Source organism: Heterocephalus glaber, unplaced genomic scaffold, assembly GCF_053883595.1.
Source record: "Heterocephalus glaber isolate CG9 unplaced genomic scaffold, H.glaber_assembly_v1.0 deba00001479, whole genome shotgun sequence".
Taxonomy (NCBI): Eukaryota; Metazoa; Chordata; class Mammalia; order Rodentia; family Bathyergidae; genus Heterocephalus; species Heterocephalus glaber.
This window is the reverse complement of record NW_028258316.1, coordinates 22,955,960-22,971,808: the sequence shown is the minus strand read 5'-3', so window position 1 is coordinate 22,971,808 and position 15,849 is coordinate 22,955,960. Positions and strand designations below refer to the sequence as shown.

The 15,849-nt window shown below is 35.5% G+C and overlaps 1 protein-coding gene across 1 annotated transcript in view; it reads right to left on the bottom strand.

The window, feature by feature from the left end:
• The window catches only part of Shoc1 (shortage in chiasmata 1), a 111,143-nt gene extending 106,400 nt beyond the window's left edge, over positions 1–4,743 (bottom strand). Inside the window, exons 1-2 of the mRNA XM_021262254.2 lie at positions 4,702–4,743; positions 2,297–2,377 (exon numbers count right to left, since the gene is read on the bottom strand). Of these exons, the coding sequence (XP_021117913.1) occupies positions 2,297–2,341 (45 nt within the window). The 5' untranslated portion in view covers positions 2,342–2,377; positions 4,702–4,743. The remainder of the gene's footprint in view (positions 1–2,296; positions 2,378–4,701) is intronic.
• Positions 4,744–15,849: the final 11,106 nt, after the last annotated feature.

Below are 15,849 nucleotides of genomic sequence, written 5' to 3'. Positions count from 1 at the left end.
TGCTCTTCTTTTTTTCTCTAGCTATCAAAATTCTACTCATCTTTCAAGGGCCATCTTAAGCAGAATCTCCTCTCTGAAGCCTTTGTCTAGTGACTCTAACTTCCCATAGGGTTCATTATTTTATGTATTTGGACAAATGACAGTTTATTGAATTTTTCCCAAGAGTTTTATGTTTGCTGAAGGTTTATAACATGTTAAATACGAGATTATCATTATCTAAGAATAAACGGTATAGAGAAAAGATCATTTAAGATAATTTATATAAATTGAGGGCCAAAGATTCATAGGAAGTAAGAAAAAAGCTTGATTATCATTTTATCTAAAAGAGAATAAAGTTATAAAAGATAAGGTTTTTATCAAATAAAATTTTACAATTAGCTTATAACTGCGTTTTTGTCATAATTTTTACAAAACTATGATATGTATCTTAGTCATTACTTCACCTTTGATCATAAAGAAAACATTTTTAGAAAATATTTGAGGAGTTAAGATATCTCTTACTGCTTTTCATATTCAAACTATTCTCTTCCTCGTTTGTTAATTGATCTAATTTTGCAAAATCTTCATTTGATAATAGCCTTACATCTCATTTGTGTGATTCTTTCAATACCGTCTTCATAAACTTTACTCAGTGCTGCATCCTTTACAAGATTTGCCAATTATTAGCAATGAATCACAGAAGAAATCAGGAAAAAAGTAAAAAAGTTTCTAGCATCAAATGACAATGGAAATATAACATGCCAAAATCTACTGGACACAAGAAAGCAGTCCTAAGAAAGAAGTTTATAGCTATAAATATACACAAAAAAGAATAGAGTAATTCCAAATAAAGAACCTAATGATGCATCTCAAGGTCCTAGAAAGAACAGTCCAAATCTGAAACTAAGAAAAGGAAAGAAATTATAAAGATCAAAGTGAAAATTAAGGAAATTAAGACTTTAAAAAACTACAAAGGATCAATGAAGTAAAGACTTGGTTCTTCAAAAGAATGAGAAGCATGAGAAACGGAAAATTAACTTGCTAAGATCATATGAGGTGGAGGGAGATAGGAGGCAGTACAGAGGAAGGAGAAGTACAAAGGATCAAGATGCAGTATGTATTTTACCAAAGCCTCATGATGAATGTATTTACTATGTTTCAGAAACGTATACTAATAAAAAGATTTGCCATTTGTTAGTATCATATTTTATTATATCATGGAGTATAGTACACCAGCAAGAAACTAAGATACCATGGTCAAGAATAGAAGCTTCAGGATATAAGAATATATTGTACTTTTGCCAAGTGATCAATATATTCATAAATGTATCATAATAACTTCTTATTCCTTACCAGTAATACTAAATCACATATACTCTATTGCATATCTTATAACTATATATTTGCCTCCCTTGGTTATGAGGAAATAATAAAACCTAAAGATGGCTGTCTTTCTTATGTCTTGTAAAATGTTTATATATATTTTTTTTGTTTTTCTGAGACAGGGTCTCACTATGTAGTACAGGCTGGCCTTCAACTCACTATATAGCCCAGGCTGGCCTTGAACTCACAGCAATCCTCCTGCCTCAGCCTCTCAAGTACTAGGATTACAGGTGTACACCACCATGCCCAAGCATTACCTGTAAAATATAGCAGTTTTAGTTTTACTGAAGTAATTTTTTTGTGCTGTAGATGTGGTTAATATTATAAAGAAAATGGAAAATTAACTTGCCAAGAACATAAGACAATGAACTGCTTGTATGACAACTATTTCAGTACATTTCTTAACAATATGCTTGGGTGTGATTATTACTTCAACTCTACAGCCATACTACCCTGAATGTGCCTGATCTTGTCTGACTATCACCTCCAATATTTATACAAGCTATTTGACTTCTCTGGATAGTCGTTTCCTAACCTGTAAAACAGTAAAACCTGTAGAATAATAATCCATCAGAAAAGCAACGTATCTGGTCCAACATAAGTGGCTAATACATGCTGTTACTGTTGTAATAACAGTAACTCCTTTCAAGAAAGATTGTGTTAGAGTGTTAATAAAGACACTCCAAACTTGTCAAGAGTTCATTTTTTTCTTCTGATAGCTTCAGATGCATTTGTTTAATTATTTTAATAATTTTCTTCCAAAAGTGGAATTTTTGAGGTAAATTAAAAGTGGAAAGCAATTTTAAATGACTCTGAAAGTAATTACAGTGAGGATTAACCTAAGGATTACTGCAAATTATCATATACTATATGCAAATAGTACTTCCCAGAACATAATAATTAGTAAGTACATAGTAGGCTAGTAATACTGTACCTCATATAAATAGTCTTTTGCACAATATTTGAATGCTGAAAACATATCTTATTTCTTTGAAAGTAGTACAAATTTCAACACCTGGAAATATAACAATTAAATGTCAGTAAAATAGCAAAACCAAGAGCATAAAATCTCTCATAATCACAAAACTTTGGTTCACTCATTTTTAAAAAGATTCTGAATGATAAAAATTAAGTATAAAATAACATTTATTGCTATGATTTTAAACCTAATTGAAAACAATGGATATGGCTATAAAATTGTACATTTTTTCATGTTGTTGAGTCAATATAAATGTTAGTTGGTGGTCTGAAATATATTTAATGTACTAATTTTGTGGCAAAAGAGGCTAGAGTTCCAAAGCGAGCAGAGTGATTTTCTCAAGTGGTCTTGAAAACACATAACAAAGGCTAGAACTCTACTGAAGCAGTAGAGTTGGATTTGGAAAATTATTTCCATTCTCTTATTTAGAAAATAGAAAGCTGGAAGTTAGAATTCCCTAATAGCTAGCTCATTTGGAATCAAGCAACTATGGTGCATGGTAAAACCATTAAATCAAAAGGTCATTACTGGTATATGAACAAATCCATTGAATGAAGAAGTAAAATTTAGAATGCTGAATTAGCCCAAGCTGGTTTTCATTTATATGAAAACTCAAGAAATTACAACTTATAAATTACTTTAGGACAGAGTCCAATTTATCAAATAGTTATCATTTAAAATAACTCGGGGAATTCAAATGTAAGCCAGATGTCTCCATATAGTAGTTTGTTTGGTAAGATTTTATTCAATGAAATATGCATTTTTAATCCAAATGATCTTGCCTTAGTTTCATTATTATTTTAATTTTTGGGGGGGTACTGGAGATCGAACTCTGGATCTTGCACTTGCAAAGCAGGCAGCAGAACCACTGAGCTAAATCCCCAGCTCATTATTATTTTAAATTTGTCTATTTCCTTATCTGGGGTGAAGGTACTGAACCAAAAGACCTGAGGATATCATTTATATTAAAGGGCTACAAATCTACCTCTATTTTCATTTAACAACCTTAGGATTTTAAAAACTAAGAGCAAACTTCTAAAATAATTTTGAACATACTTATTTTATTTGATTGAAGACTCATAGGAATTTTTGGATATTACAATAAGCTTTTCAATTAAACTCATCCCAATAAGTTATCTAGATAAACTAACATTATCAAATTCTGTGGTACCATCAAGTATGGTGCCAATACAGAGTGCTGCCACTTTCTTAATTAAATAATGCCAACATGGCATTTTTTACTGGTAATTACTTTTCTGAAAATATTTCCAATCATTGCATCTCTATGCCTTCCCCACAGTATTTTGCTGGTCTTTGAAGCAAGTATTTATTCTAGAATTTTCATTTCTTGTTATTACACTTTCTCAAAAAATTTATCGTGTCTCACTCTAGAAGTCATTTCAAAAAATTAACAAGCAGAACTCTATTAAGTTACCTATTCAGTTTATGATCAGCATTTATCCTAAATTTTCCTTTCTTATGAAACCTTCAGATTCATACTGTCATTAATAACCTTAAAAAAGTCACTTTTGTAACGAAGTCACCATTGAAATTCAGGCTAAATATGTAGTACTTAAGATACCATACATTACATGCATTCTTAGAATTTCATTTTTAAAGTATATTTCATTCAATTACAGACATCTGAGCCCATCTTATAGGAGTGGATGCATGGGAAGAAAGATAAATTGGCCTTATTTCTAAAATCAGAGATATGGGGGAAACAAGCAAAATTATGCTTAGATGGAAAATATTTTTTATATAATAAAATTTTGAATTGCAGGGATTTCCCATTGCCCTGCCTAAACTATCTGAGTTTTCATTTCCTTTGTGCCACCTCCTCATCAGTCTCTATCAGGCCAAAATGGAAATTCATACATTTGGACAAGCTCTCAGGCACAAAGCTGGAAAAGTGAGCTCTCCCAGTATTACTTGAGACCACACAGGGGTAAAGTGTGAATTTTCGCCCTGGCTTTTCATCTCCTCACCATTCTAAGGCATCTGAAGGAAGCTTTCTCCCCTTCCTCACTCCCCCGCATAAAAATTACATTTTAACAATGTGCAATCTCAGAGGAGGAAGTTTCATTGATTTTTCCTATGCTGTTTGAAGCATCAACTTCTATTGGTGGGGTAAAATCCTACCGGCCTTTTCTGTGCCCTTCACACCCTCTACTCTTGCCTCGGTTAGATGGACACTGGTTCTGGGTCTTGTCCTCACAAGACCACATCAGCCAGACTTCACAAATCCGTTTTCCAGAAATTTCCAAGCTGCCATACTTTAGGCCCTTCCTGATCTTTTCTTACCCTCAGCTGAAGAACACCTTCCCTCCCCGCCCTCACCAGGCTCCTTGGGCTTTTACCTGAGGTAAAAACCTCCTACCGCCTTCTCTGGGGAAAAGTCCCCACCCTCTGGCCGCGTGACCTCACGCTGACCCTAAACACAGCGTTTCTATTGGCCGAGGCTAAGTTCCGCCCTACAGGTGCCGGGCCGTCAATCAGCAGCGGCCCAGTGGAGCTCCTGGGCCTGTAAGCCTTGAGTTCCTCAAAGGTGAATTAAACCCTTTGCAGCACTAGGCAGCGTGTGATGATGGGGAGGGAGATAGGAAGGCAGAAGGAGGTGAGTGTGAAGGATTGCAAAGAACTGGCAAAAGAGTCTAGGCCTTTTTGGTAGTGATGGCTGCCACATTGTAGCTAGTCCTCATCAAATGCGATAGGACCAGAGCGATGGTAAGGGCAGAAGCTTTTCAGAGCCGACATGAGAGGATTCATCGATCAAATGGACTCAGGGGAAGAGGAAAGCAAAAGGAAGGAGGCTGGTTAGGTGATCGTGGTGGACATTTGAGGAGAAGCAGGAAGTTTGAAGTGGGACACGTGTTTTCCACCTTGACTGACAGTCACACCCTAATATTTAAGAGTTACTAGACCTACCCCATGAGGAAGAACTGTCCTTTTCTCTGTATTTCTTAATTCTTGGCTTCATTGTTACAGTTTGGCAATGAACTCCTTCCTGGCATTGAACTCCTTCCAGGAGATTGCAAAAAGCAGCATGCTGTATTTATTTTTCTAACACATAGCTGTCTTTCAGGTAATTATTGAAATACCAGGTGTGAAATGCCAGTTTCCAGATTTATTACTTTGACAGATAATGTCACAATAAGATTCTTGGACACAGCTCTTGAATAGGACTCAAGTTTTAAGAGCATTTCAGATTTAATGAATATTGCCGATTTACCTTCCAAAAATGTATAGCAGTTTGTATTAACAATGCCAAGAAGGATCAGTTTCCTGAATATACAATAGTACTACATATATTGCTCTTCAAAAACTTGCCAGTCTGATGCATGAAATACACTATCTCATTTTAATTTTCAACTCTCTGATTATTGCTGAGATTAAACACATTTGAGGTGTGTATGAGTCCTTTAGATTTCTTTCATGAATTGCCTAAATATATGTATGCATGTGAATGTGAATGTATATATATACATGTATACTTGTGTGTGTATGAGATCACACATCTTTTTAGGTTGTCTTTGAAAATCTTGTATATAGGCACATTAGCTAAAATCAGACTTGGCTGTATAAATAATGTCATTCCAAAATAATACAAAATTTATTTAATTAATTAGTTTTTGGTATCAGGGATCAACTCTAGACCTTGCACTTGTGAGGTAGTTGTGGTGCCACTGAGCTAAATCCCCGGCCCAATTTATTTCTTTTTCATACAAATGAAGTCCAGAAGTAAGAAGCTCAGGACTGATACAGTAGTTTTGCCCCCACAAATTCCTCAGGGACCTATCTTCCTTCCAGTTCATTATTCCACAATTTCTAATGTAATCCTTGTTTTCATTGTCTTTGGTGGCAGTACTGTATTTATATTTCAGGCAGCAGTATGGAAGAAAGAATGAAAAAAGAAGAGAGGCTTAAGAACTCATATTTCTTTATTTATCTGTAGTTGAAAGTGTAGAATATAATGTTCAAATAAAAAAAAGTGCACAAGGTGATGTATAGTTTTAAAACCTTTGTTGGAGAAACACCCATAGAACCTCCACTCCAATGAAGAAACATTGCAAGAAATTCAAAGCCTGTGTTTCCTTTTCTAATCACAACTTTCCCTAAAGGAAGTCTCTCTCCAGCTCTGGAGATTACTATAATCCTGACTTTATAGTAATCATTGCCTTGCTTTTCTTTAAAGTGTTCCACCCAAGTGTGCATTTCCAAATGACATAGTTTGCCTGTTTTTTAATCTTTGTGTTATTTTGGTTCTCACTTCTATTCAGTAGATGGTGACAGGTAGATAGAGATATGTTAACTCAATTTTATTGTTGAATAGTATTCTATTGTATAAATATATCTCAATTTATGTAGACCTTTGTCTGTTGATGAATACTATAGTTTGGATCTGAAAAGTTCCCCAAAGACCCATGTGTCAAAGGATTGGTCCTCAGCCTCAGGCACTATTGGGAGGTGATGGAACCTTTGAGAGATGGGGCCTGAAGGGACTAAGTGAGGTTAGTGCCCTTCAAGCATGCCCTTCTAGCTAATTTTAGGACTCTTCCTCTTCATCATATTTCCCAACCGTGAGGGGATGAATTTTGTTTCACCATGTTCTCCATGCTATGGTATTCTGCCTTGCTACAGGCCCAGAAGTAAACATGCCAATCAGCCATGGACTGAAACCTCCAAAACTGTCCAAAATAAACCTTTCTTTGTTTTAAGTTGATTATTTCCTATATTTTTATTTTAGTAACAGAAAGCTAATACAATGAACCTTTGGATTATTATAATTTTTTGGCAATAAAGATAATGCTGCTATTAATGTCCTTATAAATGTATCCTGGTACACATGTATATATCTCTGGAATATAAATTGAAGAACAATTTCTGGATTGTTGAATATGTGTATCTTCATATTTGTTCTGTAAAAGCCAAACTGTTTTCCAAGGTGATTTTATGAACTTATATTCCCAACATTGTTTGAGAGTTCCCATTGTTTTGTATCCTCACAAACTCTTAATAATTTCATACTTTTAAATTTTAAGTATCTGGTAGTTGTCCAGTTATCTCTTAAGGACGATTTTTATAAGCTACCACATGAAACTTCTGCTCATTTCTCATTGGACAGACCTTCATCATATGGCTGCAATAAAGGCTTGAGGATGCAGTATTTATTCTGGACAGTTATTTGCATAGTTACAGTTTGAAGATTCTGTTAATATAAGAAAGACAGAACAGATATTGGGTAATGTATAGTAATCTCTGCCACATTAAGGATAATAATTTTTTTTTTTTTGGTACCAGGGATTGAACTAGGGTCCTTGCGCTTGCACAGCAGGCGACGAAACCACTGAGCTAAATCCCCGGCCCAAGGATAATAATTTTTAAAAAGCTAAACTTTAACGCTTAACTGTATGCCAATCACTATTCTAAACACTTTGCAACAACTTATATACTAAATAAATTTATAGCCATTGCAAACCCCAGTTTACAGATGAGAATGTGACAGCCAACCTGACTCCATTTGTGTACCTGACTCCATTTATATAAAGTCCGGTGATGGGGGGCGGGGGGTGTCACCTTCCCGGTCCCCTTGGGCGTCCTCTCAGTCCAGAACAGACCACCATCCTGTGTGAGTCTGCAACTATATGTTATCTTTGTGACCTTTTGGTACAGGAGTCTGCAACTATGTTATCTTTAGTACCTTGCAAACAAAAGACTCCTACCTGTGTGATACTTTGTTTTAGCTAAACTGTGTGAAACTTCCCCCACCCCCACTAGTTTAGCAAAGTTCTGCCCCTGCGAAACTCGGCTGGTGCTCCCCCTCTCCCTGAGCCCTCCCCAAATAGAAGAGCCCTTAAAAGGACCATGCAAACTGCCTTTCCTTTGTCCAGAGTCTTTTTGGCATGAGCCGCTCTGGATCAGCCAGCTTATAATAAAGGACTCCATTTAATTCAGAGTGTGGCACATCTCTATAGTTCCAACTCGCCTGGGCCTATGACAAGAAAACTGGGGCACTGAGAATTTAAGTATCTAGCTCTAGATTGGCTAGAAAATATGAGGCAGAATTGCAAACCCAGCTAGTGTGAATTCAGAGCCCAAGCGCTTTACCGGGCCTTATATTCTAAAAGGGCTATTTGCTTTTAGTCAGCTTTATATTTTGCAAATATATTCTCCCTATTTATAATTGTAAATTTCTAAAGATAATTTTCTTTAATTACCTAGAATGAATTTTACCATATCCAAATTATTTGTATTTTTCTCAGTTTCAGTATCATTATTTCTAAAATTTTATATATGAAGAGAATCTTAGAACAATTACTTTTCCCTGTTTTAATTTGTCATTATTTGTACCATTGTTATTTTGAATCTAAATGAAAATAAAGCAAGTGTAGACACACACTTGAATATAAACTAAGCTGAAGAGCCGTAATGGAAAGGTATATGCTCCTATTGTCCAGACCAATTCTACACACTTGTGGAAATCTCTTTTAATAATATTGGATTCATTATTGTACTCACATGCTGTGCTACTGAGGCCATAGTAATAATGGTTAATGTTTATTGAAAACATATTTTGTGCCAGGAGCAATACTTGACCCTGAGGATGGAAAAAATAAATCCTTTCCTTAAAGAAGCTCACAAATACATGTCTGAAATTGATTTTCTTTTCTATCTCTTCAGACAATTCTAAACATTGGTGCCAGCATGATATTTTAAAAGAACTAAGTGAGAGCATCACTCCTCTACTCAGACTTTCAGCTATCTATAACCCATAGTATGAAATCTAGAATCTTTAACATAAAAGCTGGAATCCTATTTCCTGCGGAACCCTCCACCCTTAGCCATTCTCCGAATACTATTTCTCAGATTCTCTTACTCCAAGTTCTCTGATTTTTTGCTATTTTATTTTGTACTCTGACCACATGTTGAAACTTTATTTATTCTAAAAGATTCAATTGAAATTTTCCTCCTCCCACTGATACTCTTGGCAAGAATTAGTTGTTATTGTTTGTCACTCCTACAGTTTTTGTCAGTATATTACTGTGGGCAATTTTCTTGCTTTATGTAATTGTTTTGTTCCCTGCCTCACCCATCAGACTGCAATCCTCTTGAGATCATGGGCCATTAATCATCTTAATGTACTGTGGTAATTGGCTCAATACTTCTTTTGAGGGTGGGTACGGGGGATTGAACTCAAGACCTTGCACTTGCTAGGCAGGCACCACTGAGCTAAATCTCGATACATTTTAAAATGTGTCTGATTTAAGACAATACAGGAACTAGTTGCAGGAGATTGAAGCCCATTGTGATACTCTGACCAAAAAAAAAAACAAAAGAGCAAGACATATCCTAGATGACAAAGACCCCATATAATGTGTAGCCTTTCGGACATGTTCTTCCTTTCCCTCCCTATAAAAACCCTTTGGGCCCCCTGAAGGGTTTTGTGACAAGAGTGTCCCTTTTCTCTGGTTGAACCAGCTTTAAAAAAACAAAAGCACTTTCCTCCCATTAGTACCTATCTCTTGACTTCATTGGGTCATTGTGAGCAGCCAGACTGGGCCACAAAACAACCAGGACATGCAGAAAATCTGGATGTATGGAATGAAAAGTGTGTTGCACAAATGTGTTACATAAGTAATTTATTGTTTTATGGATGCTAATTTATAGGTGTAGCCTCCTGTACAATCTTTTGATCATGAAGGGACTATTTTGCATCACTAGATCAAGAACAAACATTTTAGCACAACATATCCAATCTAATTAAACTAGATAATTACCGCCAAAAGAGCTGTGGCAGTGAGACAGAGACCACCACACAAACAAAGGACAAGGGCACCTCTGGACCTTACCTCAGCACCTGTCATTCACTGAAAGTATGAAAGTATGGTATGTGTTCTTCCCTTAACTCCTAACTCTCCCAAACAATCGTATTGACTTCAACCTAGATACATTATTAAAAACAGGATACTTTCACCATAGAATCTCCAAGAAAGAACAAGATGAGAATGTAAAATTGTTGGGGATCATCACAGAGGGACAGAGGACAAACTCTTGAGCCTTTAATCTGTCACTAAAAGCTTGATTTGTGTTTTCTTCTGAGATAATCAGGGACTTAAAAGCTTGTTTTGCTTAAAAACAAAAACAAAAAGAAAAACAGTGATTCTTCACTTGGGCCCAATGGGTAACTAAAAACAGGATAAAGCTTGACATCTTTGCCTTCATTTTGCATCTGTCTCCTTTATTACCTTAAAACTTTAAGTCAAATCCTTGCTCAGCTCTGCATATAGGCATGTTAATCATTTAAGGAGTGTCTGTCTAAAATCTGGTAATACAAGGGTGACTAACTTTACATAATCTATCTCATTCCTCTTCAAGACTGAGGACACCTTTTAGCTCCTGAAATGAGTGTGCAGACATCTCCAGTCATTGTCTTAACCCTGCAGTCACCTTAAATTTCAACAGAGCCTCCATTAAACTGAAACTGTCCCCAAGAAGGAGCAGTCCTCTTGTAGAGAAGGATTGCCCCTTCAAATAATAAATAGGACTTCTGGTGGAGCAACTTGCAAAACCAGAACTGAGATAATAATCAGCCAGTCCCTAGCCCACCCCAGCAATCCATAAAAGCTTTCCCCTTCCCTTGGCAGGCAGGCCATTTTGCTCTTCTCCATCAGAGATGTACTGTCTTCAGCTCCTCAAACTGGAAGTCCCTTCCTAATTTGATTGTGCTTTCTAATCTGCCTAATAAATTGGCCTCTGCCTCTTACTGATATATCCTGAAATTCTTTTCTGCAAAGATACATAAAGGACCTGCACAGGCCAAGTTAAGGTCCACCATCTCTTTAAAGGAACCTCTTCAAACTCCATCCAGTGATAGCAGCATCAGCATGTAAAGAAATTTGTGCAAATATAGAAGAGAAACCTAATATTTTCTATTCATATAATTTACCTTTTTTCAAATATATGAACACAAATATAATTGTAGCCTATTTTTTGGTAACATTTATCTTTGTAAACACTATCACTTTCTCTCATACAGTCAACCCCTCAACATTTTTCTGTTTATAAGACATCTCATAATTGGACCCAGCAATGATATGGCTCTTTTATACACATTGAAAAATTCACATAAGCTAAGATTCTAACCAAGTTAAAAATTCATATAAGTAGGCCAGGGATTTAGCTCAGCTGCACAGTGCCTGCCTGGCAAGTGCGAGGTCCTGAGTTCGATCCCGGGTACAAAAAACAAAATTTACCCATTTTTGGACTTGACTCTATAACCTGGAAGGGCCCACTGGCTAGAATAACTAAATTACCTTTTTTTTGTGTGTGTGTGTGTGTGTGTGGTACTGGGGATCAAACTTGGGACCTTGTGCTTGCCAGGCAGGCACTGAAACAACTGAGCTAAATCCCCAGCCCAATCACCATTTTTTGAGGAAAATGAAAAGGCTAACTCTACATTTATAAATTTCCTTAAGTAACATTTACCCTAAAACCTTTCATATTTTATAGCCCAGTGAAATTAAGTGATTTGCCCTACACAAAGAGGTCTAGCACTCAAGTCTTCTGACTTCTACCAAATGAAAGGTAGTCATTCATTCACTGATTTATTCATCAATTAATTTTAAGCATGTGTTATGTGCTAGTTAGAGAGAACAAATGGATTCTACTCTGAATATATTAGGGAAAGTAAAACATCTATATAAATCATTTCCTGAGGAAATTAATGTTATGAGTATATGCGTATTAAAAAAGAAATAATGCTTTATTATTTTGACAAATTACTCAAAGAGATGCAAAAAAATAATGGATCAGATAACTCATTTTGTATTTTAGCAGATTAACCATACCTATAAGAAATCTAATTCTTTCAACTACAAAAGCTATAATAACTTAGCACCGCTTTGTACCCAGAAGAAAATGAACTAGATTGCAAAAGAAGTAACATTCAAAGGTCTAAATTTGCAAATCTAAAGTAGAATAAGCTACAACAAATGTTTCAAATATCTAGAATAGCCAACATTATCCTTATAACATGTGGGAAAACTATTACTTCTCTTTTTCTTAATGTTTGAGGTACCCTTGATTTCTTTTATGTCTTATGTTGTAAAAATGGAGGAAATGGGGTATTGACCTAAATTTGGGAAGAAGAATATTACCTTAATAACAATTCCATATGCAGAAAAATAATTTTATGAAAAGTTTAGGTTAGGCTTTCCCATAAATTAAATTATTTTGTGAAAGAGCAAATCCCACCATTTTATATTTTTAATTTAGGGCCAATCTTATACCGACGAATATAAATTAATTTAAAAAATAATTTCTGAGCATCTATTACATAATCAGCATGTACAACTTGTCTCTTACAGGAGAAAAAACAAGGGGAGAGAGACATAGACAGACAGACAAAGACAGAAAGAGAGAAACAATAACATCTAACACTGTGGCCACCTACGTTAAATAGGTTGCTCCATTCCTGGTTTCTCTCACCTATTCTCCACTTGGACTTTCCATCACTTTCAGAGAAAATAGCAAAACCACATAATTAGGCTTGTTTCATTACAAATACATGCAACTTTAGCTAGGCCCTCAGTGTCAATTGTTAACCATTATTTCCATTTATTCACTATAGAGGGAATAAGAAATCACTGTGTATCAGCTGTGTTCTAGGTATGAGAAATAGTTTCAACTAAGACAATATATCTTTTTTGATAACTGTCCCCTTAAATGTCAATATAATCTAGACTGGTGAGTCTCAATTAGAGGTAATTTTAAAGTACAGACCAGGAGTTCTCAATTGGATGTTGTTTTGTCCCCACTAGGGGACATTTGGACATTTCTGAAAACATTTTTATTAGTCCAAATTGGGGTGCTACTAGGATCTAGTAGGTAGATGCCAGAAATACTGCTAACCAGTCAACATGAATAGGACAGTCCCTACCACTGTTGCCTCCTGAAAAAATGATCTATCCCGGAACAACAGAGACAAGCTTGAGAAATCTTAATGTAAACTAAGTATTCCCATACTCTTCTAGTCATATAAACCTACCCCATTCCCTGCAGGTGACTTCATATTCTACTCGAATGGGAAGTTATGTTTATTCACTTTTTCTTCTCAAAATGTCCAGTTGACTTATTTGGTATTTTCTTTCTTCTTTCTGTGAATAAGTATCCTCTTTTTTTTCCTAAGACTTATTTTTCAATGCTTATGCTCACCCTATTCCTCCAATTATTTATATGACCAATAAAAATACATTTTGTATTATAGGATAAACCAGATAAGATCAGACAGAGTACATTCCTCTTGGATTCACTGTCTTAATCCCACTCAGTTCTTTCAGAATTTAGTTTATAGGTTTTTCTCTCATGTACGTGTTCATTCTGTCCCATATAAAGAAATAGCTTTTCTGTGTCTTAAATGTGCTTCATTATACTCAATGCTAAAATATTCTCTAAAATGCTTATTTCTATCCTTCCACTTGTTAACTTCCTTATTTCCTATTAATCTACTACTTCTTGTCTGAGGTGTTCTTTCAGCCTCAAATTTAGACTAAATAATGCTGTAGATTTTAGAATATGCCCAAACCTCTCATCAGAATCTTTCAGTAGTTAACCAATGCCTATAGACAATAACTAGGACATATTAAACATCTTCAATTTGCAGGGTCCTGAACCTGGTACTTATGTTAGTATTATTATGCCATTCTATTGAAGGATTAAGTGACTTGAAACTATACAGCCAAGAAGGAGCCAGAATACAAACCCAAGTCAATCTTAGGCCAAAGTATAGACATCTGTGCTTTTTACACAGTTCTTTATTCCCTAGGCAATTAAGTCAACTTCTCAGCCTGGCCTTCAAAACTGTGATCTGGCTCCAACCTTTTTCCAGGTATCTCTGGCCTTCATCCAATTCACTCTTTTGTCTTATTACTATTCACTGTACATTCTCTTTGCTTTCTTTTCTTCCACTTACTCTCTCTCATGTAATACCTCCTATCTACATGATGCTTCTCACACATATCTATATCTCTATAGGTTCATCTCACAAAACCCAACTGAAGTTTCCCAGCTGAATTCTCTAATTTCCCTCTCCTCTCTCTCTCTCTCTCTCTCTCTCTCGCTCTTTTGGTACCAGGGATCGAACTTGGGACCTTGCGCTGCGAGGCAGGTGGCGGAACCACTGAGCTAAATTCCTGGCCCTAATTCTCTAATTTCTGATGCCTTCGCTTTTATTTTTCTAGTAGAGATGGTTTTTTTTTCACTTTCAAACATATGTATGCTCTTTTTGCCCTTCCTCTACTCTTCTTTCACAGCAGTAAATTTGTTATGCAATAGCAGCACTATTGCGTAGTGTTTTAAAAGAACTCTTTCATATATTAACCTGGTAAAGAGTAGGAGCTCAATAAATGTTTGTTTGCTTATTTCGTTCTAATCTTCATAACAACTCTCCAAGGTATTGTTATATTTCGCTAACAGCTAAGGAAACTGAGGCTCAGAGAAGTTAAATGGTCTGCCCAAGGGCACAAGTCTTCAGGATATCCCAAGCTCCAAACTACAGCTTCAGAATTTTGTCTTCCCCAGCCCATAATAGCCTGGCTTTGTACTTTGATCTTAGTAGTTAATGAGTAAATGTTGAACCAATGAGTAAGTGCATGTTAAGAGCATATTCTTTCAAGTTGAGAATCATGAGTGACTTGTTGGTCACCAAAAACAAGAGTACTCTAGGACGTGACTCACCCTCACACAGTATTTATTGCTCCTGTATGCAGAAAGAAAGCAAATGTTTTCATTCTAATAAAACATCTTAGGCAACATTATGTTGAGGTCTGTATTATCCTTTTAAGAATACACCTATAACAATTTTTATGTTATTTAAAATCAGCAGATAAAAATAAAATTGGGGAAGTTATTTTTCATTTTTTGTTTTTCACTTTTATGTAGTAAAATTTATCATTTTCCTTTTTAATTCTGCTTCTAGGTCCATGTTTAGAAAAGCCGCCTTTATCCCTAAGATTACATAAATATTCAAGTGTATTTTCTTCTGTTTTTATTATGTCATCCTTTATATTTAGAAACTCTAGAATTGTGTGTGGTGGGGCATGAAATGTGTTCATAACTCAATGCTATTCTTATATTAGTTCAGTGGTTTAGTGAGTTCTTCCAACACTATTGATTTCCCCTTCTGATTTTAAATTGCTTCTTTACTCATATACTCCCATATGCTAAATTCATATACATATATATTTTTTTAAAATTTGTTCCATTGATGTTTACTCCTGAGCTAATACCATTGTTTTGATTATTAAAATATTAACTTCTAGTGTTGCAAGCTCACTGGCAGCTGAAATTTCTTTCTTTCTTTCTTTTTAATTTCCTAGGTATTCACTAATAATTATTCTTTTTTTTTTTTAGAACAGGGTCTCTATATAGTTCAGGCCAGACTTAGAACTCACTGTGTAGCCCTAACTGGCCTTGAACTCTCAGCAATCCTCCTGCTTCAGACTAAGTGC